Genomic DNA, 25,847 nt, shown 5'->3' with positions numbered 1-25,847 from the left:
GTCCTGCTTGTTTAAGAAGTTTTACAGTGGACGAAGACACGGGAGTTTCTCAATTTCTCTTGAACCAAGTTAAGATTATTCAGGTGCAATAAGTCGTGGACTGCCTTTAGACATCAATGTTATGCACGGTCATCCTGATCGTACTTTGCCCTTTAAACTGCGAGTCTCCTTGAATCTTCGAATGGTAGTTTGCGCTCCTTTAAATGAAACGTCTGGTTTTGTGGTAATATTTCTCATAGAATAACTTTCTTTATACAGAGTTAGAGAATTTCTTCTTTCAATGCTCAGTTCCTTCTTTCTTGCCATGTTTATCACGAAACACACCAACTTACACCAAGCACTCTTCCAGAATGACAGGTGTTCATTTTATAAGTTACACCTGTAACTCCTCAGTTAGTATAATTGCAAAACACTGGAATCATCTCCAATCTTCTATAATGTTGAAATAATACTCCCACTTTTTAGGATATTCCAGAATAATCTACAACTTTCCACCACATTCACGAATCTTCTACAAAGTTCTCCCACATTCTTTCACACAATGCGGCTGAGTTAGTCGGTCTCAGGCAAAGGGTAGCATGGTTTTTTCTCCCGGAAACTGGGATTTTTCGTCCAGAAAACAGAATGAACCATCTCAGAAAATACACGCAATTACAGCAAGTATACACGGAAGAATATGGCCTTAGTCGCTCATGCTCCTAAAACCCTACAACAACAACTTTTCCATTGGAGCAGTGACTTTTTAGAGTAGTGCAATACCAAGTTAGCTCATAGAAAAGTACCTCAAAAATATGATGTCAATGTTTAAGTAGCAAATCTTAATATATATATATATGTGGAAAGAGAATACCCGACATGAATCTGATGATGTACACACACCGTCCAAAAGAAGTACAGTTCTTCTTGATACCCGTCCCGGGAACATAGTGATTGGACAGTGGAACAAATGAAGAAAATCATGTGGTCAGACCAATCACGATACACTTTGTTTTGCACTGATGCTACACATGAACTTTACGAAGCGATGGACCCTGCTTGTCTTGTTAAGACAACCCAAGCAGCTGGAAGTGGTATCGTGGTATGGGGAATGTTTTGTTGGCACGGACTGGGTCCGTTGACACCGCTGGAAGGTCGAATGTCATCTAGGGAGTACCTCAATTTTGTATCTGATCTATTGCACCTTGCAATGTTACACTTTTATCCCACAGGAGATGGCCACTTTATGGATGAAAATGCAACAGCGAATCGTGGCAGAATCGTCCAAGAATAGTTCGGATGAACTATTCTTGGACGATTCTGCCACGATTCACCTGATCTTAATCCTATTGAAAATGTTGTGGATAGGTGGTAGAATGCGAGGATAGAGAGTATTTTCGTGGCACATGTTAAGTCCTCCGATAATGGCTCATCAACTTCCGAATGTTACACCCTCCTTGGACGTCGCTGCCGAACAGATGGTCCACTCACGCTCATTGTTTATCCTTCTAACAATGGTTACGTCCAGCAAAATAACCGAGGAGCACGAGGGTTTTTCCTATAGCTCATTGATCTGCCCGTCTTCGGGTTTTCAACCTGACTGAGAGCCAGTGATGAGTTCGAATGAACTGTTCAAGGCAGGGATACTGTCCAACCGAGGCAACCTTGGGATGAGACCAGATCTGCAGGAACCAATATCCCTGTAAAACCTCGGTACATTGTATAGTTCATGTCCCGATTACTGAGAATATTCCGAGAGAAGATACTACTCGCTATGAGGCTGGTATACCTAATAAACCGATCTTTACAAGAAGTTACCATGATTCCCAACTTCAATTGATGTGGTTATTTGAATTAACAAATCTTGAATTAATCATAAAAGAATTTAATTGAGGTAATTAAGGAATGTAATCCTTATAGAACTGAAGAAAAAGAGCAATTGTTGTACGAATGTTGTCCCCAACTTTTTAAAAAGATGTCGGGGTCGTTGATTATGTGTATATTGTGGATGAGTGTACCCTTAAAGAAGGTTTTCAGCAATTGAGTGGAATGTCAAAAGCAGCATGTCTTTATGAATTAATCCTTGGAACCTCTTAGAACCTCTTTTGTATACAAATTGTATACAAAAAGAGCACTATGAAAGGTTCTGTAGGAAGTGAGGGATCGAAAGACAAATCGATTGGACAGGCGTTTACATGGGTTCAATACAATGTTAGATTACGTGGATAAGAAAACACAGATTCTTAAGATTTTTTTTCGGTGGTATTTTCATGAAACTCAGACAAAACCCAAAAGGAATCATGCGAATCAAATCTGACTTGTACCTAAGTAAACAGCGGCCATTGTAAATTTGTTCAACAAAAATTGAAGTCTCCTCAAGTCTTGTTCAGCAAATTTACACCTCCTCTGCACTCCTCTTCAATAGCAAAGTTCAAATTCATTGACTTCTTCCTTAACCAATCAAGCATTCAGTCCAAACAATGTTGTAGTGCGGTACCATCACTTGAATAAACTATGGCTTTATAAATTATCAAGGATAACCTATATTCCTTCACAGATTATCAAGAATAATTTGTATTCATTTATAGATTGTCAAAGATAGCCTATACCATTTCAAAGATTATCAAGAATAACTAATACTGCTTTATAGATTATCAAGGATACTATATACCGTTTTATAAGATTATCAAGGATAACTTATATTTCTTCATAGATTATCAAGCATAATTTATACTCATTTACAGATTCTCAAGGATAATCTATACCCTTTCATAAGATTATCAAGAATAATCTATATTCCTTCATAGATTATCAAGGATAATCTATACTCGTTTATAGATTGTCAAGGCTAATCTATACCCTTTGATAGATTATCAAGAATAATTAATACTGCGTTATAGTTTATCAAGGATACTCTGTACTCTTTCATAAATTATCAAGGATAACTAATACTACTCTATAGATGTCAAAGGATAACCTATATTACTTCATAGATTATGAAGGATAATCTATACCCTTTGATGGATTATCAAGAATAATTAATACTGCTTTATAGATTATCAAGGATACTCTATGCCCTTTCATTAGATTATCAAGGATAACTAATACTGATTTATAGATTCTCAAAAATAATGTGTGAACACCTGTTATAAAGGATAATAGATAAAAATCGTTATATCCTTGATAATCTATCCAGATAAATAGAAATATGAAAAACATAAAAATTAGATTTATTTTCTCTCTGGATGATAATGCGATTTTGGCACCTAAGTGCTCCTTTTCGATTTGTCGGATGAAAAACTCAAGTTTAAGGAAGAAAAACCTTGAGACCTATTAACTGAACCACTAAGTGAAAGAAGCCCATAAAGTTCCTTGATGGGATTCGAACCCGGGCCTTTTCTACCCATTGTGGAGCGGACCTTGATAATAACCGCGCGGACTAATAGAATAAGAAATGCTAGACCCTGAGATTATTGAAAATGATAGAAAATGGAACCATGGATCATTTGAAGTGTAATTCAAATGATTCATGAAACTGAAATTCATGAGATTCCTTTTACCAATAGGAAGACGTAACCATCTACAAATACTATAATAAAAAGAATCTCATTTTAGCTTATTGCGTTCATTGGGATCGCGTGTGCCCCTTAGACACTGCAATGTCTACAAAGTAGAGTAAGGAGGGGAATGTGTCACGTGATGCTGTTTGCAAGGGATCCTCCTCAAATAACATTAACTTTTTATCTTATGACTCACAGAAGTTAGCCGAGCAGCTCAAGACATAGACAAATACTCAATCGACACTCTTTAACCAATAGTCTGGACTCATAGGGAGTCCACTAGACCGGCGTATGTTGTGCCTTCGAACTGCTTTAATGCTAATGTCGGTTTGTTGTTGTTTTGCAGGATGAAAAACCTCTTGAGCCTACAGAAAGATAAACCATACAATCCTCGGGAATGCGTAATTTATAAACTATTCCTCAAGGGTTGAGAGAGACTTATTTGAGAGTATTTTATACAGTCCCTTGTCCAAGACATGTCCATCCCAACACCCACGTTTGGTATGATACTGTCTTATAAACAGATCAGATCATAGCAGGATGAAAAACAAACATTACAGTGAGAGAGAGAATGTGAGAAAGAACATGGCAGGAAAGGCAAGAGTATTTAGTTATAATAATGTATCTCAGAGGTTAAAAACTTCTCTTCTGTATTATACTCAAGAAGAAGATTATTTTAACGAAACCTTCAAGTGAAGGCTTGGTTCAAGCTTGATCCATGTCAAACAGTCCTCTGAGAACATACAATCTTTCTCTTAAGAAAAGTACAGAACGATGAACCTAAATGGTACTTCTTCGAAGATCTTAGAGTTCGATCTCTCCCTCCTTTTAGGGCCAAAACTGTTGATTTGGAAACTAAGATCTGTCCTCCCATTGCGTGAATCGTATATCTGTAAAGACAAATGCCATCTGCAAATTACTAGTTGGTCGAATAAACATTTGGATCTTGGAAAGTTGGATTAAGCTAACAGTTTCATTTAACTTTCTTACCAAATCCAAATTTTACTCCTTGTATTAATTGTGCAATTCTCAAAGTACTTTTATAAAAACCGTGGCCTTACCATCTCCTTAAAAATTAAAACTTGGATAACAGTCTTCGGACTTTTGGTTGAATTTTTTGTAGATTCCATGAACTTGTTTTGTGGATGAAAAACAGAGAATGCTGACTGCTTCTACAGTTGGTAGAATCGCTGTCCTCACCAAACTGGGCGGAAAAGACCTGAGTTCGAGTCCTGTCGATGACGTGAGGACTTTTTCACAACGAAGCTGAGTTAGCCGGTCTCAGGCGAGGGTAGCGTGGTCTTTTATCCCGAAAACTGGGGTTTTATGTCCAGCAAAACAAAAAATCTACCACAGAACATACCAAATTTACAGAGAACAAACACAGAGCAATATGGCCTTAGTCTCTGATGCTGAAAACACAGAACAACTAAATGGATAGACATTTGGAAAGAGGGAAAATAGAGTGAGAAAAAGACGGAGATAAAGTAAAAAAAACATAGCGAGATTAATAGAGGGAGAGACAGATAGGCTGATGGATTAAGGAGCATAAGGTAGACACAAAAGAACTAGAAAATAAGACAGTTGGAAAAAGGGAAAATAGAAGGAGAAATAGACGGAGAGAAACAACGAGATTAAGAGGGACAGACTGGTGGATGAGAAGGAGTGTAGGATGGACACAGGACAGCCACAGGGAGAGACTGTTGGAAGAGAGAAAACGGGAGAAAAAGACGGAATGAAACAGCGAGAGTGGGTGAGAGAGAGAGAGAGAGAGAGACTGACGGATTAAGGGGTATAGGATAGACATAAAACAGCTACAGGCAGAAACAGCTGGAAGGAGGGAAAATTGAAGGAGAAAAAGACGGAGAGCAAGAACGAAACAGCGAGATTAAGAGAGAGAGAGAGGCAAAGACATATTAATGACTTAAGAAGGAACTTAACACCCACAGAGAGACAATGATAGTTGGAAAGAGAGAAATAGAAGGAGAAAAAGGCGGAGAGAAAGAACAAAACAGCGAGATTAAGAGAGAGTGAGATAGAGACTGGTGGATTAAGGAGTTTCGGATAGAGACAGTTAGAAAGGGTGAAATAGAGGGAGAAAAAGACAGAGAGAAAGAACGAAACAATGAGATTAAGAGGGATAGACTGATGGATTAAGAGGGGTATAGGATGGACACAGAACAGCCACAGGGAGAGACTGTTGGAGAAGAGAAAAAGGGAGAAAAAGACGTAAAGAAAGAATGAAACAGCGAGATTGGGAGAGAGATAGATAGATTGATTAAGGAGTTTAGGATAGACATAGAACAGCTACAGGCAGAAACAGCTGGAAAGAGAGAAAAATACGGAGAGAAAGAACGAAACAGCGAGATTAAGAGAGAGAGGAAGAGACAGACTAATGGATTAAGGAGTACAATATAGATACAGAACAGCTACAGAGAGAGAGAGAGAGAGAGAGCGAGACAGTTGGAAAGAGAGAAATAGAAGGAGAAAAAGGCGGAGAGAAAGAACGAAACAACGAGATTAAGAGAGAGAGACAAACTGATGGATTAAGAAGGGGTATAGGGTGGACACAGAACAGCCACCAGGGAGTGGCAGTTGGCAAGAGAGAAAATAGGAGAAAAAGACGGAAAGAAAGAACGAAACAGGGAGATTAAGAGAGAGAGAGAGAGAGACTGATGGATTAAAAAGGAGCATGTGAAAGAAACAGAAGAGCCAGAGTGAGCAATATTTAGAAAGAGGGAAAATACGGAGAGAAAGAACGAGACATTGCGAGATTAATAGAGAAGAGAGAGACTGAGGGATTTAGAAGGAACATTGAATAGAAACAAAGCCAAAGGAAGAGACACTTAGAAGACAAATGAGGAAAGAGAGAAGAATAGAGAGAGACAGAAAGACTGAAAGAAAGAACAACACATAGCGAGATACAGAGAGAGAAAAATAGATAGATCAGTAATTTATTTAAACTTTAAGCCAAATAAGGGCAATAGGTAGTTGTTGGCCGTGTGTATAAAAACTGCGTATGGATTGCCTGTTTTGTAATTGGTTTGAGATCAAAGGAGCTATCATGTGACCTAATATCTTCACTAAGTATAAAAAAGTTAAGCAATTCATCGTACTCGAGGAGTGACATAACAAAAATGTTTTCTCTTAACATCGATAGAATATTTCTAATTTATACAGTGACTGAAGTCTTTTAATGTGTCAACCACAATATACAACATACCCCAGTGGGTAGCACAGTTCGTACGATCGCCATCCTCCTCACACAGTGTGGAAAAGACATCAGTTCGATTCAGTCAATAAGGTGAGAAATTTTTATGGGCCTTTTACACAACGTGGCCTAGTTAGTCGGTGTCAGGGAAAGTATGGTGTTTTTTCAAGGAATCTGGGGTTTTTTATCCAGAAAACAGAAAATCGACCTCAAAACACGCATAATTTACAAACAATATACACGAACCAATAAACCTTAGTTGCTGATGCTCCTGAATACCCCCTCCCCCCTCCTACAACAACAACAACATGTACACACATCCATAAATGGGTTTCATATTCTGTTTTGAACATTTATCGACTATCTAATATTTCACAGAGCGATTTTCACCTTGTCATCTTGTCGTCCCCACAACAAAACCATCCGAAATAGTTTGTAAAACGCATTGCGTATTAGACAACGTAGTTGTTTTTAAATCTATTATTAATATCACGTTGAGCGATGAACAAATCCTTGGATATTTATAGCGTCTTCTAGTGTTCTTGCGTATTGCGATATTTGGTACAATAACATTTTATTTACAATTTATTTTATAAACAGGACAAATTTTATTTTATGAACGGGACCTAAGTTGATTTAGAAACAGAACCAGTTATTTTTAATATCGTTTAGAAATACCGTGATGGAACTGTCACTAGATTACTTCGAATATTTCTGTTTTCTGATGTGTTGGGGAAACGGATCATGTGGCCAGTTCACAGAGGTCATTAAATAGATTGTGTACGGGGAAGGGGGAGGTCATCCCTCCAAAATAAATTTGTTTTAGGTATACGATCTCTAAGAGCTGGATTCTATCTGTCCAATTCTTTTGACCCTTTCTGAAAGTGCTGAAGTTCCACCAACCAACCAACCCCCTAAGGGTCTATTATGCATTTATGTACTGTCTTTCACGAAGTGGGTGAAAGATCAAAGAATTTGATGGTTTGACCCGTTCGCTAAATAACCGATCTTGTCACGAATGAACAGCTGTTTTGTTCAACTGAATTCTCTGGACTGAACCTTCAACAATTCCTTAAAGATCATTTGGGTTAAAGTAGTATTCATGCTGGATTTTCACGAACTTTACCTCCCCTATCCACCCCCCACCATCATCCCTTACAACACAAGAACAGTGCAACGCTCGTTTCTTTTCTCACAGACAGACACACGATGAAGAGACAGCATGGAGTAATCATTACCCTAATGATCTTTTGAACATTTCAGTCTACCTCTGTATTTTGGGACTCTAATGGTTCCGACTGTCTTTGACATTCTGGCCTTACAGCTATGCATCACTAGGCTTCAGTGATAAATTACAGACTCTGAGGGGTTGAAACGTTTGCTGGTAGGTATTTATATCTTCAGGGGGTTGGTGTAACAGCTTTGGTTGTAAGTCCCACATCGGTTGGTTTCTGTAGGTGACATGATTTCGCTTCAGTGCTTTGGACAACTGAAAAATGGAGTAAATTATCTGAGGAGTGTGATTATTGTTTCTTAATTGTGATTATCTTAAAGTCTTCAAGGGGTCTGCGAGGGGTTGTTAATAATAAGCGCGTGTTTCTTTTTTTTTTTATAACTGACCATTAGGCCTAATTTCCAGAGGAGGAAATTAAAACCATAAACGCCAATTTGATGGCTTTTAAATTGTACCCTCTGGAAGTAAATTAATTCATTGAATAAAGGATTCAAATCTCTCATTATGTAAACATTTTTTTTCGATGTAAGTACAGGCGTGTGCTCTGTAATTTTCTCTACCTTCGAGGTCCTGAAATCTATGATTGGAAACTTTGTTACCATCACAAAAAATGGAACTGGAACATTGCTAGAAACGTAATAATGATGTTTGTAATTCGTCCATGACATCTTCCTCGATAAGGTCATCAATTACAGATGTCATATGAGAAAAACTATCCGATGTTCTTCTTTTTTTTCGGTTATCTATACCAGTATGTCGATAAAAAGAATACATTAGCACCAGGCCTTGCGTGTTCGTTGGAGTTTTCCAATTGACACATTACAATTGCTGGATAAAATAAACATTAAGCATTAATCACCATTATGGCCTAAATCCACCCCTACCCCAACCCCAACCCCCACATCCCTTTAATATTTATCTCGCAATGGTCCGAACTAATGATGAAATGATTTCCATAATTTATTTGTTTTCAATATCGGCTCAAACATGTCCAAAAATGAATCATGTTTGCACAGGTGATAATACAACCTTGTTTTCTCAAAGTAATTGGAAATTCAATATTCATCGAGTCCTCAATCATCGCGGAAAGAAAGTTTTAAACTATTTATTTTTTTTCTCTCCTAAACCAACATTGCAAACTACTCTTAACCATGCATCGAGTCTGTTTGCGATTGAAAGCAGACTGGAAAAGAGTCCGATTTCCAAATTTGAATATCGAATCATCAGTGAGACCATTTATGATTTTGTGTACCTCCATCTCTTGTTCTTTCCTCTATTAGTTTAGTGGGTCTTTGGTCTCACCGGAAGAACGGGAAAATCTTTGAGATAAGATCGGGCCGGTCACCTGCACTCTGGTGGAATGGCAGGTGAGACGAAGACCTCAACAGCGTTCGGAGGAACGCACATGCTGTCGGCGAGCGAGAATTATCCTTCCGTGGCCTGTTACCTAGGGAGGTGTGTTCATGGAAACGCCCTAGAAGGCATTTGCCTCAAGAGACACCCATCTCATTCACATGAGTTTAGAGTAATGGCCTGGACCTGAAAAAAAAAGAAGAAAAGAAACCCATACTGGTAATTTAGCAGTAGATCGTTGGGTGGAGATTATTGCAACTGAAGGTGGCTTAACGAATAAATTACTTGAACAAGACATCGACTCATTCCAGAGGAATTTAAATATTAACTTTAAGAAAGAAGAGTTTTTGGGAGTGGGGGAGATTTTTGTATTCGTCTTCTGCCCCTCCGCTCTGGTAAACAACCCCTCTTTGGGGAGAGAACGGAAGGTTCAGACACGAAGCATATAATCCTCCAGTCAGCTTTTAACACCCGTAATTAGCGACCTGCCTTTTTACAGCTTCCAAACACAACTCCCCCCCCCCCTCTCTCTCTCTCTCCTGAGGCATTTGTCCCTTATCCAATCATGCCCTGAATGCGTTATCAGATCTGTAAAAGTCTACGAAATCGACTTCAAATAGCTGACTTCCGTTGGAAGTTCCCTGGAGCATTTGTAAGAGCCGGCCCCTTCTTCCTCGGCTGTTTGCTGCTTTATTTAAAGGTTAAACTGCAGGCTCCTACTTGGAAGGAAGGAAGGAGAAAAAACTGCATAAAATGCGTCATCCTCAGACAGGTAAAACAATCATGGACGTGGTGAGTGTTCTTGAAGTGGCAATATTCATTTCTGTTGAGTACCCGCGGTGCTTGGTAATTTACTCGCAATACGAAAACAATATTGGCGCTGTAATGAGTTGAACATTAGATCATGTGACCAGCTGCTGTTGTCCCAGAGTAAATGAAACTTTCTTCATTTATTCCGCGTGGATTAAATTGTTTTCTCTGCTCTGACGTGTCATTTGCTCTATTGACTTTACTCCGCGGAGTACGCACACGATCGCTTCTGTTCCGATAATTGGCCCGTTTCTCCGACACCATGGCGCGCTCACTGTCTCATGTGTCGCAAGTGACCCCATCTTGGGGACTTATTGCGTTGTCTTTTTGTTCCCAAAACGCTAAACTTTCTACGTTTGTGCTCTTATATTCTCCTTTTAACTCTAAAGTGTTTCTTTTCTTTTTTTATTTATTTCGTTTATAAATGGGTGTAGCACACTTCCCATTTTATTATGGCAGTGGGCGTGGTCTAAGTACGTTGACGCATGTCTGGGTAAAAAAGAGACCAATTCGAACCAGACCGGAAGGTATTAAAAGTAGTAGTAACCCTCCCCAACCTATGCCAAGAATTTATTGGAAAAGGTGCCATTCTCTACTTTTAATTAAAAAAATTAATACGAAGTGTATTCTTGGCAAAAATCGAATATGCTGCGTATATTTATCGCCTCGATATAATTTTTGATTTAAAATTGCATCAAAATTGTATGATTATTTCAACTACTCCGTTCATTTTATCTTAATGAAAGTTTAAGAGTACGTGGTTGTCATGGTTTGCAGTGAAGGTGATCAAAATCTACAGCTGTCATCACTTGTCGTGGCAATTGATCAAGAGACAACAGTTCTCCTGGTGATCAATAACGAAATTAATGAAGAATCTCCAGTTTCGTGGTAAGCAATGAAACTGCTCAAGAGACTACAGTTGTCATGGTAATGAAAGAAGCTGATCAAGAGTGTTGGTTGCCATGGCGAATAATGAAACTGACCAGAAGTCTACAATTGTCATGGTAACGAAACCAATGAAGAGTATACGGTTCTCGTGGTAAGCAGTGAAACTGATCAGAAGCCTACAGTTGTTATGGTAACGAAACCGGTCAAGAGTATACGGTTGTCATGGTAAGACATGAAACTGATCAGAAGTGTACAGTTGCCATAGTAATGAAACCGATCGTGAGTATGCTGTTTTCATGTTGAACAATGAAATTGATCAAGTCTACAGTTGTCATGGTAAGCAATGAAACTGATCAAGAGTCTACAGTTGTCATAGTAACCAAAGATGATGATGAACAGGATTCGGTTGTCATGGTAATCAAAGTCTATAGTTGTCATGGTAAGCAATGAAACTGATCAGATTTCTACAATTGCCATGGTAACGAAACCGGTCAAGGGTTTTCATGGTAAGCAGTTACATTGATGAAGAGTCTACAGTTGTCATGGTAACCAAAGAAACTGATGAACAGTATTTGGTTGCCATGGGAAGTAATGAAACTGATCAAAGTCTATAATTGTCATGGTAAGCGATGACACTGATCAGGTGTCTACAATTATCACGGTAATGAAACCGATCATACGGTTGCCATGGTAATGAAACCGATCAAGAGTCGACATTTATCATGGTAATGAAACCGTCAAGAGTAACCAAAGAAGCTGATCAAGAGTCTACAGTTGTCATGGTAACCAAGAAGCTGATCAAGAGTATTTGGTTGCCATGGCGAGTAATGAAACTGTTCAAAGTCTATAATTGTCATGGTAAGCGATGAAACTGATCAGGTGTCTACAATTATCACGGTAATGAAACCGATCAACAGTATACGGTTGCCATGGTAATGAAACTGTTCAAGAGTATACAGTTGCCATGGTAAGCATTGAAACATCAGAAGTGTGCAGTTGCCATGATAATGAAACCGATCAAGATGTATATTGTTTTCATGGTAAGCAGTTACATTGATCAAGAGTCTACAGTTGTCATGGTAACCAAAGAAGCCGATCAAAGTCTATAATTGGCATGGTTAGCGATGAAACTGATCAGGTCTACAATTATCATGGTAACGAAATCGATCAAGGGTATACTGTTGTCATGGTAAGCAGTGAAACTGATCAGAAGCGTAGATTTGTCATGGTAATGAAACTGATCAAGAGTGTACTGTTGCCATGGTAAGCAACGAAGCTGATGATGAGTCGACGGTTGCCTTGGTTACCCACTCATCCACCACTTTAGAAACAGCGATGTTCAGGCTGTTGTTTTTTTCTCTTGTCTGAATTGCTTTAAATATCTTTTAATTAAACGGGCAAATGTTTTTAAGATCTGTGGACATTTAGTTTTAGCTTTCTTTGTTTTTTGCTGTAGAGGTACATAAGGAATAAAACTGTAATTCATCACGCAGACCTTGTAAGATACCCCGCTAGTGATTCAACAGACCTTGTAAACCTGCCCGTGATAGCAATCAAATTAATGGTTACAGGTTTTTGTTCTAACATGTGTTCATTTTGAAGAAACACTTGTTCGACTTACATATCGCCACAAAAAAAAAAAAAAAAAAAAAGATAAAGGCTAAATTATACCCTGTGAAAATAAGATTATATAGATTGAGAATAGTATTATTTGCATTGAGATCTTGAAGTTCCCAAAGGTACTAAATTTTTCTGTTTTTCCCTTTTCACAAGTAGGGCTGAATCTGGCAGAAACGAAAGAATTCATCACTGCTTCGCCCCTTTGCCACGGGGTTTCAGGGGGATACGGAACAACGGCATTCAGGCCTGTACCAAAACAGTAAGTTCGAATTTTCCATGATAATCATCATACTGTTTTTTTAAAATAAATTTGAATTATCTTTGCTTTAGAACTGTTGACCATTGAACCTTTTGATTCTTAATCAATGAATCACTTTGAGCACTTCGGCGTTCGAACGCTGATGCCCCTGTAATTGTCGTACCTTTGATCAACGATCATTAGCCTTTATGTCCCCAAATCGCGATTTGAATAATCTTTGACTTTGTCACCTTGACCCCTGAATCCTTTTTTCCCACCTTTTATGTTTGAGATCACTGAGGTGTATTCTCGGTAGAATTAGATCACAAGTATTTATTTACAATTGTGTTTTAAAACTCTGACCTTTAACCTTATCACTCTGAACAGTTGATGATTTTGAATAAGATTTGAACCTTCAACTTCTGAATTTTGAACTTTTTAGGAACTTTCTGTTGAATTAGATCTGAAATATCTATTTTTTTTCGGATTGCCCTTTGTTCCTGATCGTCATCCATTGAACTTTGACCCTTATTTAATCAGTCAGCTGTTATGAGTAAGCTTTGAACTTTGCAATTCGGCCTTTTGAAATTGTTGGTTGAATTAGATCACCATTTTGACCTTTGACTCCTAACTTTCCGCTATTGAACTTTAAACCTGCAATTTTCAAATTTTGCCAGTTTGATTTTAGACTTTTACAAGAAGTCTGGACTTTCCAATCTTTGACCTTTGCCTTAAACCATCCCTTGTAGTAATGTTATTGAATATTTTTGGTTGATTCAACCTTTGACTTGGCGTCTTTGATCTCTGAACTTTTCAAAGAAATATTTTTGGCCAAATTACGCGAAAATATTACAGTAACAAATTTTTTAATTATTGATTAATGTTATTGTTTTTAACTCTAAATGTTTTCTTGCGACTGCAGACGATTATCTATATTTTTTCCTTCTTTCTTCCTTTTATAGCGAACCAACTTCTGTATGAAGATAATTTAGTGGCTCCAAGCAGCTAATTGAAGTCAAGAACAGAACTGTTCCCCACTGTGAAAATCGGTAGTCAAAGGCAACGGGTGATTTGCTCAATATTCGCCTCCTTGTGACTAAAAGTAACCAACATAAATAAACTGTGAGTTCTGAGGTGAAAATAAAGCAAAAGGAAGCTATTTTAGAAAAAAAAATGAACACTTCTTGTAAGATGTAACGCAAATTTTCGGAGTTAAGAAAGCCAGATGGACATTTGAGAAAAGAATGCCTCATTTGTTACGCATTAAAAGCAGAAGAAACTGTGTTAAAATCGATGTACTGATAAAAACAATATCCATTTCATTGTTGAAAATGCTGCTGACTCTTTTTCCATTGTTGAAATTGACTTAAGTCGCGAGCTGGCAACAATAAGATCAATTGGCGCGTTTTTTTTTTTTTTTGCTGTTGAAATCAACTTCTTATCGCGCGCAGTGAACAATGAGGTGAATCGCCAATTGTTGAAATCAACTGTGTCACGCGCAGTGAATAAGGTGCATCTCCTTGTTGAAATCGACTACCTCGCGCGCGAGAAACAATGAGGTGAATCTACAACTGTTTCATTGTTGAAATCAACCGTATCACGCGCAGTGAACAATAAGGTGCATTTCTAATATTGTTGAAATTGACTACGTCGCGCACTGGAAACAATAAGGTGAATCGCCAACTGTTTCATTGTTGAAATCAACTGTGTCGCGCGCATTGAACAATGAGGTGCATCTCCAGTGTTGAAATTGACTACGTCGCGCGCTGGAAACAATAACGTGAATGGCCATTGTTGAAATTGACTATTTCGCGCAATGCTAACAGCAAGATGAAGGCTAAAAACGAATATACACTTACCTCCTAAATAATAGGTGGCATTCTTTTCTTAAATGAAGTATCCTAAAGCACATAATATATGAAGATTGATTAAGAAAGGCGTTTAGATATTATTTTTGGAAAGTCATTGCCCTATATGGAAACTAAAAATGCCTTGTAGTTATAAACTACACCTTTGAATCTGTGATTTTCTCCATCTTTTCCAATCACTGTTTTTTTTTTTTTTTTTTTGTTTGTTTTTTGTCATTGGAAAGAAATATAATTTCTTTATGTATAAGATTTTATCCTGTTTATAAGATTTTTTCTCTTTCCAGTTTCGGCTTCGAACTTGTATATTTGATGCACTGCATACTTTGAAATATGTTTAAAAATTATTTCATATTTAATATATTTCAGTTGAATTCGCGAAAGAAAAGTTATGTACATTATTTATCCTTTTATAAATGACGGGTTTGCTGAACTCAAGCAAATAGATCAAGGCAGAGCCATGGTCCTGAACTTGTAGTTAGATATTTGTAAGCCGAGTATGTTTGATAAGTTAAAATAATTAAAAAGAAGTGCATATTCTTGTTGCTGAGAAAAGGTGAATTATTGTCTGTTTCGAATTAAAGAAATAGGCTTTAGCAGCGACATCTATCGTGACTACACCTATCTGTACATATCCGACGTGTTGAACTTTTTTTTTTTTTTCTGTGCAATAGATAAGCATGGAGTTAGGCTTAATAGTATACAAAAGCCTCAGGACTATGTTAATTTTTTAATGCTTTTAGCGCCACCTATGGCCGAGTGAATTGTTAAAATGCATAACTTTCGCACATCACGTGGATTTTTGATGAATGGCACTAATAGATAGAAGAGAAAGTAGGTTCTATAAAATAGGATACCTTTGTACAGTTATGCACATTACATCAGCAGTGATAAAAAGATGGCGCTGGGATGTAAGAAGGAAAAATAAACCTAATATGGAAACAGTAAATGTCTAATTAGGCATATTTCATTTTATACTAATTTTAATACCGAGTAATGATATTTGTCTGAACCAAAAGTATTATCTCCAACTTGAAAAAGGATTTGAAAATAGATCCGAAACGTTTGTTTAAATTCTGTTAAATGATATAGGAATAATTTATATAAATATTATTTTTGTTCTTCGTGGTTTTAAAATTGAATTTATGTAATAGAAATTTAAATAATTTAAAATTATTAAAATATTTTAAGTTGACTTTTCTAAAAATCTATGAAAAAAAAAATTTAAATATATTTTCAATTCCGGTTTTATGAATAAGTTTTAAAATGTTCTAAATTGTGCCAATAGAAGGATTCCTGGATATTTGATATCTAGTTTTCGGGTAGCAACTGTATAGTTGCAAAATTCATGACCACCTATTGTTTCAGCGTCTTTTCACTTAGCATTCTTAAGATGGTGTCGAATTACTGGGCCAGAAGAATAAAAAAAAAAAACAAAAAAAAAAAAAACAATTGTGTGAAAAATATTAGTTGAAAATAAAAGAACTTGAAATAAATTATATGAAATCTGTTTGTTTATGAATGAACTAACACGCAAACAGACTGATACACGTAGTGAACACAATAATTATTTCTTAGATTTCAAAGAAAGATAAACCTAAAGATAGAATTAATCTGAGAATACAATGGTGTCCAAAAACTATTCAGAATACGGACAAAGGTACATATTTCTTCCTAGAGCATCCCAAGCATCCTCTATAACAGTTTTCCTTAAGTATTTTTCGTCCCATGACCCCCTGAATCATCCCTTTTCCCTTTTAATCAAAATTACACCAAACTTTCACTACAGTTCTCTCCTGCACAGTCTGAGAACTACTGGTTTATGCGATCTGTTATTGAACTGTAAGAAACCGCACGATGTTCAGTAAGAACTGTGCCAATTTCGCTTCGATAAGTTCTGAAAACTTTCTGGAACTCTGTTGACATCAACTTCAAAGAAAAATATCATTAAAATCTCTGAGGGGTCGAAAGGGATTTTATTTCTTTAAGAATAAAAGACAATACGGAAAATATATTCCAGTCTGTCCATAACAAACGAGCCGTAGAGCAAACGCCAGATGTTACATTGGGGGGGAGGGGTCTTCAGCCAACTCTTAAGTACGCTGTGGTTTCTTTTTCTGTTTTCTAAGACTTTCTCCAGGCAGCCGTTTCAAATACTGTACATCCTCCTAACGGTGGGGAGGCGTAGAAGGGGACGGGTAAAGTTTCTATTTTATGTAAACACGAACTGAATCTCGATTCTCAACCCTGCTTTCGATTTCTCGAGTGCTTCTACCAGAAAATAGACACAGATGGGTGAAGTCCAATTTTAAAACTGAACTCGCTCGCTTTTAAAGAAAAGCGGAGTAGTTTTAAAACAAACGCAGTCTGTGCGTCATCGTTCGGTATCCACTGATAGAAAAGGAGAGATCATTGACGTGCCCGTGTTGCGCTTTTTATCATACCCCCATACTGTAAAACCGCAAATTTTATATTTACAATTCGGAAACTCGCCAAGCTGGAAAAAAGGCGATGTTTTTGCTTGATTTGGTCTTTTCAGGGGAACAGTTTTTAATATGTTTGCTGTGACATCTCGTCCCAAATTAACTTTGTGTTTGCTGACTCGATACAGAATCCGCGGGAGACGCTTAGCCCTGGGCGAATCGCTTATCAGTCAATTTTATGCAAATGTTTCTCGAATTCAGAGGAAGTTGAGGTCACGCGACACATTTCAGGAGAGAATCAACGCGTTATTAATATTACAATGGGGGAACGAGCACGGTTTCTACCCAAATTGAACTCTCTCTCTCTCTCTCTCTCTCTCTCTCTTTCTTTCTTTCCATTATTCTAAGGTTAGACTGGAAATGACAGAGCTTTAGAACGTGTCTTAACGAAGGATATCGCATATCAATTGGTATTATTTTTAAACTTTTCTATCTATCTATGCTTCCTCAATAGGGGAAATAGGACTCGTAATTTTTCTTTAGATGGGACAATTATTTCTCCAATAGGGAAAACATGGCTCATAGTTTGCATCAATAGGGAAAATAGGGATAATTATTTTTTTCAATGGAAAAAATAGGAACGATTCATGAATAGGGAAAAAAAATAAAGGTAGGGATTCCTCACTAAGGAAAATAGGGATGATTCCTGAATAGATATAAAATAAAGGTAACGATTCCTCAATAGATAAAATAGGAATGATTCCTGAATAGGGAAATATAAAGATAGAGATTCCTCAATAGAGAAAATAGAATTGATTTCTGAATAGGGCAAAATAAAGGTAGAAATTCCTCAATAAAGGAAATAGAAATGATTCCCCAATAGGACAAAATAAAGGTAACAATTCCTCAACAGAGAAAATAGGAATGATTCCTGAATAGGGAGAATTAAGGTGGCGATTCCTCATTAGGGAAAATAGGAATGATTCCTGAATAGAGAAAATGGGAAAGATTTCTGAATAAGGAAAAATAAAGGTAGCGATTCCTCAATAGAATATGAATTATTCCTCAATAGAGAAAAAAATAAAATAGCGATTCCTCAACAGGGAAATATATTTCTAGAGAGAATTAAATAAAATGATTCTCCATAGTGAAAAATAGGGAACATAGTTCGTTAGGAAGACTGGGATCATTAGTCATCGCAATAGGGAACCATGGGATCATTATTAATCGCAATAGGGAAGAATAGGGATCATCATTCATCTCAATAGAGATCATAATTCGATCATCAGTGTTCATTATTTGGAGGGATTCGTACCATGTACAAAACGTTTTACAAGAAGTTTCTTGAACTTATTTTTCATCTTATCGACAACCCCTCGCTCTGAGTACTATAATAATACTCTCCAGGTATTTGTACCATATTTTGTTTACATACTGCGGATGTTGTATCCAGCGCTTGGTAATCAAGGGCGATAGTAGTGCATGGCTGACTCTGCTATCTCTTTGGATACGATTCTAGCGTCAGGCGAGTGAATACCAATTTTGCTGAACGTTAGTTTCGTTAGTGTCTTGAGTGGATGCTCCCATTACACGTAAACGATTAGAGATCAGTCTCCAAATTTAGAATAGATGAGTTATGCAATGTCATGGAAGGAATGAGAGCGCAGCGGATGGTGGAAAAGACCCGAGTTCGAATCTCGTCGATGACGCGAGGCATTTTATGGGCTTTTTCACAACATGGCTGAGTTAGTCGGTCTCAGGCTAAAAAACCACGCTATCCTCAGGCGACGGTAGCGTGGTTTTTCTCTCTCGAAAACTCTGGTTTTTCCTCCAGCAAACAGAAAAGTGACCAGAGAACACACGCAATTTACAGACATTATATATACGACTCAACGTAGCCTAAGTCGCTGGTGAGCCTGAAAGCGTACAACAGCCAATGAGTGAAGCAGGAAATCCACACAGGGATTTAAAATATTTCTGTTTACATTTGTGGAGGGGATCGCTTTGGAACCGTGCTCACTATTTCATTCCTGTAACTACCAGATACGAATTCGTTTAAAAATGGAACCCATTCCTTTGATTCTTTCTTTCGATATTCCCCTCCCTCTCTCTCTCTCTCTGTATCACTGTCCATCTACGTTCATCCGTCTCCATCACACTTCACATATCTCACTGTTTACACCACTCTCTTTCTCTCCTTTATCTCATTTCATTTTTCTCTTTTTCAGTTTCTCTTTATAAATTTTCATCTTTCTCTTTTCATCTCTCTTTTCTCTTTTCATCTGCATCTTTCTGTATCTCTCTTTCCCTCCACCTCAATCTGCTTCACGTAATTATTTCTGTTTTACTTTTTATCGTCCTATCCACCTGAGAATTTTCCTTTCCTTCTTTCTCTCTTTCATTTCTCTATTTTAATTTTCTCCTCTCGTCTCTTCTCTTCGTCTTTCTCTCTATATATGCTCTAACTTTCCCTCTTCATATCTCTCTATTTCTGTCCTTCAGTTGTTTTTCGTTATGTCTTTTCATCTCTCTCTCTCTCTCTCTCTCTCTCTCTCTCTCTCTCTCTCTCTCTCTCTCTCTCTCTCCCTGTCTTTTCATCTTTCACTTTCTCTCTTATATTTCACTTTTCTTTTTCTGTTATCTTTCGCTTCTCTTTCTCTTTATACCTTCATCTTTCTCTACTCCTTCTCTATTCTCTTCGTCTCTCTCTCTCTTTATACATGCTCTAACTTTCTCCACTTCATATCTCTCCTTCATTTCTCACATTTCTCTTCATTTCATTCACTCTTCATTTCTCACATTTCTCTTCATTTCATTCACTCTTCATTTCTCACATCTTTCTCACATTTCTTCTGGTTCACTTTTTATCTCTCTCTCTTCGTCTTTCTCTCTTTTCGTTTGTCTCTCTTTCTCTTTGCCTCCCTTTTCGTTTGTCTCTCTTTTGCTTTACCTCTCTTTTCGTCTGTCTGTCTCTTTCTTTCTTTACCTCTCTTTTCGTCTGTCTCTCTTTTTACATCTATCTTTTCATCCATCTCAAGCTGCCTGATCTGATTATTTCTTTTTTTTTTAATCTTTCAATTTCTATACTTTTCTTTCTCTTTTGATCTTTATCTCTTATATTTCACTCCTCTTTCTCTTTATACCTTCATCTTTCTCTACTCCTTCTTTCTTTTCTTTTTCTTATCTTTATATCTTTTCATATTTCTCTCCTTCTCTCTTCTCTTTTTCTTCTTCTCTTCGTCTTTTCTCTTTATATACTCTAACTTTCTCCCCTTCATATCTCTCCTTTTCTCTCTCTCTGCCTTTTCATCTTTCACTTTCTCTTTTCGTATTTTTCTTTATCTTTCTCACTTTTCGTCTGGTTCTTTTTTTATCTCTCTTTGTCTTTCTCTCTTTTCGTATGCCTCTCTCTTTACATCTGTCTTCTCAACCATCTCTCTATCCTTCCATCTCAAGCTGCCTGATCTGATTATTGCTTTTTTTTTTACGAATTTCTTGGTCTGTCCACCAGGAAAATTTTAGTTGTTTTCTTTCTCTTTTTATCTCTAATTAGATTATTATTGGCAACTTTGAATTATTTAGAAACATTTTAACCGTTATTTTCTATTCCATTCGTTTAATCTTAACTTTTTTCAATAGTCCAACAATCCTCCAACTACGCCCTTCTGTCTCTGCCAAACCCGCTCCTTTCACACCACATGCACTTGAAAAACCATTGAAAAAATCACCAGTATTGGACAATTGGACAAGGCCTTGTATCTTCTATTCCTGGAAAGCTCGCATTGTATAACGTCCCTTCACACATAGTTCTGTTCACCCCATAGACTTCACTCCACCCCTAAAAAACAACAACAACAACAACAACAAAAAAAACCCTGATAGATCATTACGAAGAATAGCTCAACCTACCTGTATGGGCACAAATACACGAGTACAAAAAAAAATCGTTAACAGCAAATTGTCATGTCATTTCGCTTACCATACTTCCAGACCTCGATAGCGTGCCAACCCAAAAACGCCAGTTATTTATCGTGACACTTATGAACCTCCGTGTTATCATTTCTTGTTTGTCAGTTCCTCAAGGGGGCCCCCGGAAACACACAGCAGAATCAAAGAGCCTCGTTATAACCACCTAAAAGAACCAACGAAGCCAATTCATTCTTATAAAGCCATGAAAGAGAAAAACGCAAATCCCATCCTCTCTTCAATCATATCCGGAAGAAAAAAAGAACTCATTTACAATTCTGACACGAAATAGAACGAACGTAAGAGCTGACAGCAAAATGGTAATGAACAAAGAATGTTAACAAAACAGTCCCATAACTTGGGAAAAATCAACAACCAACATTCAATATTAAAGACAAAGTTTTATAAAATTTGGCACACTTCGAGCGAGTTCATAAAATGTCTTCTTTAATATTCATTGAGATAAATCCCTCCTCCTCCTCCAGTCTGCGTGCATGAGGTGCTATCAGACATCGATTGGGATTGACAATGCCGAAAATCCACCATCTTTAAAAGAAGAAGAAATTTTGCAATTCATTTCGTTTACAATCCAAAGAATACTCAACAAAGATTTCGAATTCATGGTTGGTTTCACAATTTTTATAACGATCACGTGTTCTTCCACCTCCCCCCCACAGAATTCTCCCTTTTATAACGCCCATCGGATCCCTTTTGTTAAGGAAGTTGGCCATGCCAATTGTGTTTTATTGGCAACTGAGACATTTCTTGTATTGTACCACGCAATTGGGTTGAAGAATACATTGCTCGCGCTCATTGTGAATCGATTGCAGAATCGGTGTTTATCATCTCCAAAATGTATTCCTTCTGTCTTTTATTCTTTTCTGTCATAATATTGGATGTCTGACACTATTGGCATGGAAATTTAGCGTTAAGTAGGGGGTTGATCACAATAGAATCCATTGAGGAAGCAAAAATAACTTCGAGGCAGGCTGGAGTTTTTTTTGTCCAAGTGGTACTTGCAACTGCGTGGTTGTATCGGTGTACAATGAAAATATTTAAAGTCAAAGAACGTATTTTGACTCACAATTTCTGCTTAACATATCAAAGAGAGATGGAGCTCTTTGTGTTGATCAATGGCGCATGATTCCACGCACAATTTGGGTTCTCTTGTCGATCAGCGTGTTTATTGACACCAAAACCTTGTCGAAAAGAAAACACCCAGTATTGTTTTAAACAATAAAAATGTTTATTTTCTGAGGAAATATTGTCAAATCAACCCTTATGAAGTTGAATTTTAAAAATATCCTTTTAAAAAGGAGTTAAGTTGAGTTATGCAAATTATTCAGCAGTTTAAACCAGAAAATTAGAGCCAATTGCCAATACTGCGCCTTTTTCATTACCAAACGACAATATGCAGCACTGACGAGCCCCAATAAGGCGAAACAGCTGATAAATTTGTAGAAGGTCCAAAAGAGGAGTCAATCTTCCTGTTCGGTGTGGATAATTGCATTGTAAAATAGTTCTGTTGACTCTAAGAACAAATAATCTTTGGGGGAAAGGGATAGTTAACCCCTTATCTGTACCCTCTCTTGTAAGAGTCAGGAGGTCATTATCACTCAAAAGTTCTGTGTGCTATTTTTACAAGTGTACATCGAAATACATCCTGATGGGCAGAAGGTGACCTTTGATGGAGGATCTCTAATTTTACCCTCCCCCTTTTCTGTGCATACACTGGTTATAGTTACTCTATTCATTGACCAGTTAATAAGAAGTCAAAGACCGGCTGAAAATTAACGCGAGACATTTTAAATAGTGAACGGTTAAAGGTCATGGTGCTTATCTTGGCCTGATAATTGGCGCCTGTGAAACGTTTCGAATTAAATGAATCCAGTCCTCTGGAACTGCTAAATCCGATGCAAACAAGAGGAGAAATTAATTATGGCGATAAACATAGAGGGGGATTCAAGTACATCAATTGTTTTTAATAATCAAGATGCGAAATGGTGCCTTCCAGCGAGCACGCAAACTCTATAATGACGTAGATAAACAGGCGCACTACAAACATGCACTATTTTTCCTTTCTTTTTTTTTTTCCTCTTTGGTAGGACATGTCTAATGACATCTAAAGACATAAATGGCAGTTCTATATAATGATCTCATCGTCATCAATGTATCATTAGCTTCATTCGTGCACTTATAAATAGTTTTTTTTTTTTTTCCCTCCTTATCTTGCCTGTTGCACGAGCGCTTTGCGCATGCTGACACCAAGATAGTGTGGCAAACCCTAGCTGGTGTCGAAGTTGCCAATTTCTAAGAAAAAAAAAAAAAAAAAAAAAAAAAAAGGTTTCAATGTAAGTGTTTCTAATGTCAACAAACCTATGGTAGTATATAAAAATCACCAGGTGGCGCCACATAACGGCAACTTATAATCCCGGGCGTGCACCTCCAACTTCTTAAACGGGTCAATAATTTTTTAAAATATTTAATTTTTGTTTTTACGCAGTTACCAAAAATGGCCACCAGGGGGCACTGAAAGTGCGTTCAAGACGCCGATAGAATGTAAAGATCCATAGGATGCCATTGTTGGTAACAAGAATTTGGCATATTAACTGAAAAACACAAGTTAACTTCGAATGCCAAAAATTAAAGTTATGACGTCATCGATTACGTTATACTAATCGTCTGATATATGTATATATAAATGACGTAATTTTTCCTGTGTCTGTTGGTAAGCGTATATCATTTATTTCTTTGCTCTCTCGGCACCTCTATCTCTCTTTCATCTGTCTAGTTGCATTGGAGATGTCCAACCTCCTAAAAATATTCAATTTTTATTTTTACATAATTGCCAAAAATCGCCATCAGGTGTCACTGAAAGTACTTTCAAGAAGTCTACAGAATGAAAACATCCCTTAGAGGTCATTATTGGTGACAAGAATTTAACATATTAACTGAAAGACACAATTTAATATCGAATGCCAAAATTGAAATAATGATGTCACGTATTACGTCATACTAATCGTCTGATGTATATCAGACGATTAGTATGACGTAATATAATCGTCTGATATAATGTTATGTGCTATCTGTTGGTAGGCTTATATCGTTTACTTCTTTGCTCTCTGTCTCTCTTTCTTCTTATCTAGTTGCATTGCTGATAGGGATGTCCAACTTCTTAAACAGGTTAATGATATTTAAAAATATTTAATTTTTGTTTTTACGCAATTGCCAAAAATGGCCACCAGGGAGCACTGATAGTGCATTCAAGAAGCCTATAGAAGGTAAACATCCATAGCAGGCCATTATTGGTGACAAGGATTTAGTATATTAACTGAAAAACAATTTTAGCTTCGAATGTCAAAGATTTTATGACGTCACAGATTACATCATCCCGGTTAATCGTCTGCTATATATAAATACGTCATTTTTCGTGCAATCTATCTGTTGGTAGGCTTATATCGTTTATTTATTTGCTCTCTTTCTCCTTGTCTAGTTGCATTGATGATAGTGATGTCCAACTTCTTACACAGGTCAATGATTTTTAAAAATATTTAATTTTTGTTTTTACGCAATTGCCAAAAATGACCACCAGGGGCACTGAAGGTGCGTTGGAGAAACCTATAGAATTTATATATCCATAGCAGGTCATTATGGGTGACAAGAAGTTAGCGTATTAACTGAAAAAAACACAATTTAACTTTGAATGCCAAAAATTTTATGACGTTATAGATTACATCATCCCGGTTAATCGTCTGCTATATATAAATGACGTAATTTTTCGTGCAATCTATCTGTTGGTAGGCTTATATTGTTTATTTCTTTGCTCTCTGTCTCTCTTTCTCCCTATTTAGTTGCATTGGTGACAGCGTCGTCCAACTTCTTTATGGAATTGCCAAAAATAGCCACCAGAGGGCACTGAAAGTGCGTTCAAGAAGATGAATGCAAACATCCATGATTGGTGAGAAGAATTTAGCATATTAACTGAAAAACAATTTAACTTCTAATGCCAAAATTGAAATAATGATGTCACCGATTACGTCATACTAATCGTCTGATATACATAAATGACGTAATTTTTCTTGCAATCTATCTGTTGGTAGGCTTATATCGTTTATTTCTTTGCTCTCTGTCTCTCTTTCTCCCTGTCTGGTTGCACTGGTGATAGTGATGGGAGTTGACCGTTCGCAACAGCGAAATTATGACCGATTAATGGAGACGCAGCGTCGGAACTACCATAAGAGCGGTCTGCGGTGGGGTGAACTCTCTTCCGGAGGCAATTTGCAGCCGATCTTTGTGGTCATTTTTCATTTTCATTGCCGTTTGGCGTATCGCCCGCTGTTGGACACTGCGACGTCTGGCAGGAGGCCTTAAACGTTTGCTTCTGTTTTGCGTGGGAACGTAGCTATTTCGGGGTGGGTGGTACGTAGGGGGGAGGGACGTAAATCGATACCAAAAACGATAAATCCGAACGCAAATAACCAAACGATAAAAATTAATAATAATTTTTCCTTAGAAAATTATATTAGAAACGGGCAATATAAAACTAGGGGGGCGCCACAAGGTCCCTAAATTAACCTAACTTTACGAACATTATTCAAAACGGATTCCCTCTGTAGTGTTAGCATCTACCGGTAGGTGGCGTTTTTCCTGCTCTAATCAGTAGGCATGCGCAGAAAAAGAAATCGCGTATAATGATTCCTGTT

At 37.3% G+C, this 25,847-nt stretch overlaps 1 protein-coding gene across 1 annotated transcript in view; it reads left to right on the top strand.

Annotated features, from left to right (window-relative positions):
* The window catches only part of LOC150082580 (iroquois-class homeodomain protein IRX-4-like), a 91,376-nt gene extending 76,536 nt beyond the window's left edge, over positions 1 to 14,840 (top strand). Inside the window, exons 6-7 of the mRNA XM_090377537.1 lie at positions 12,809 to 12,911; positions 13,853 to 14,840. Of these exons, the coding sequence (XP_090233663.1) occupies positions 12,809 to 12,911; positions 13,853 to 13,871 (122 nt within the window). The 3' untranslated portion in view covers positions 13,872 to 14,840. The remainder of the gene's footprint in view (positions 1 to 12,808; positions 12,912 to 13,852) is intronic.
* Positions 14,841 to 25,847: the final 11,007 nt, after the last annotated feature.

Source organism: Mastigoproctus giganteus, chromosome 7 (assembly GCF_048544385.1).
Source record: "Mastigoproctus giganteus isolate SK-2022 chromosome 7, ASM4854438v1, whole genome shotgun sequence".
Classification (NCBI taxonomy): domain Eukaryota; kingdom Metazoa; phylum Arthropoda; class Arachnida; order Uropygi; family Thelyphonidae; genus Mastigoproctus; species Mastigoproctus giganteus.
This window is presented reverse-complemented; position numbering and strand designations above follow the sequence as displayed.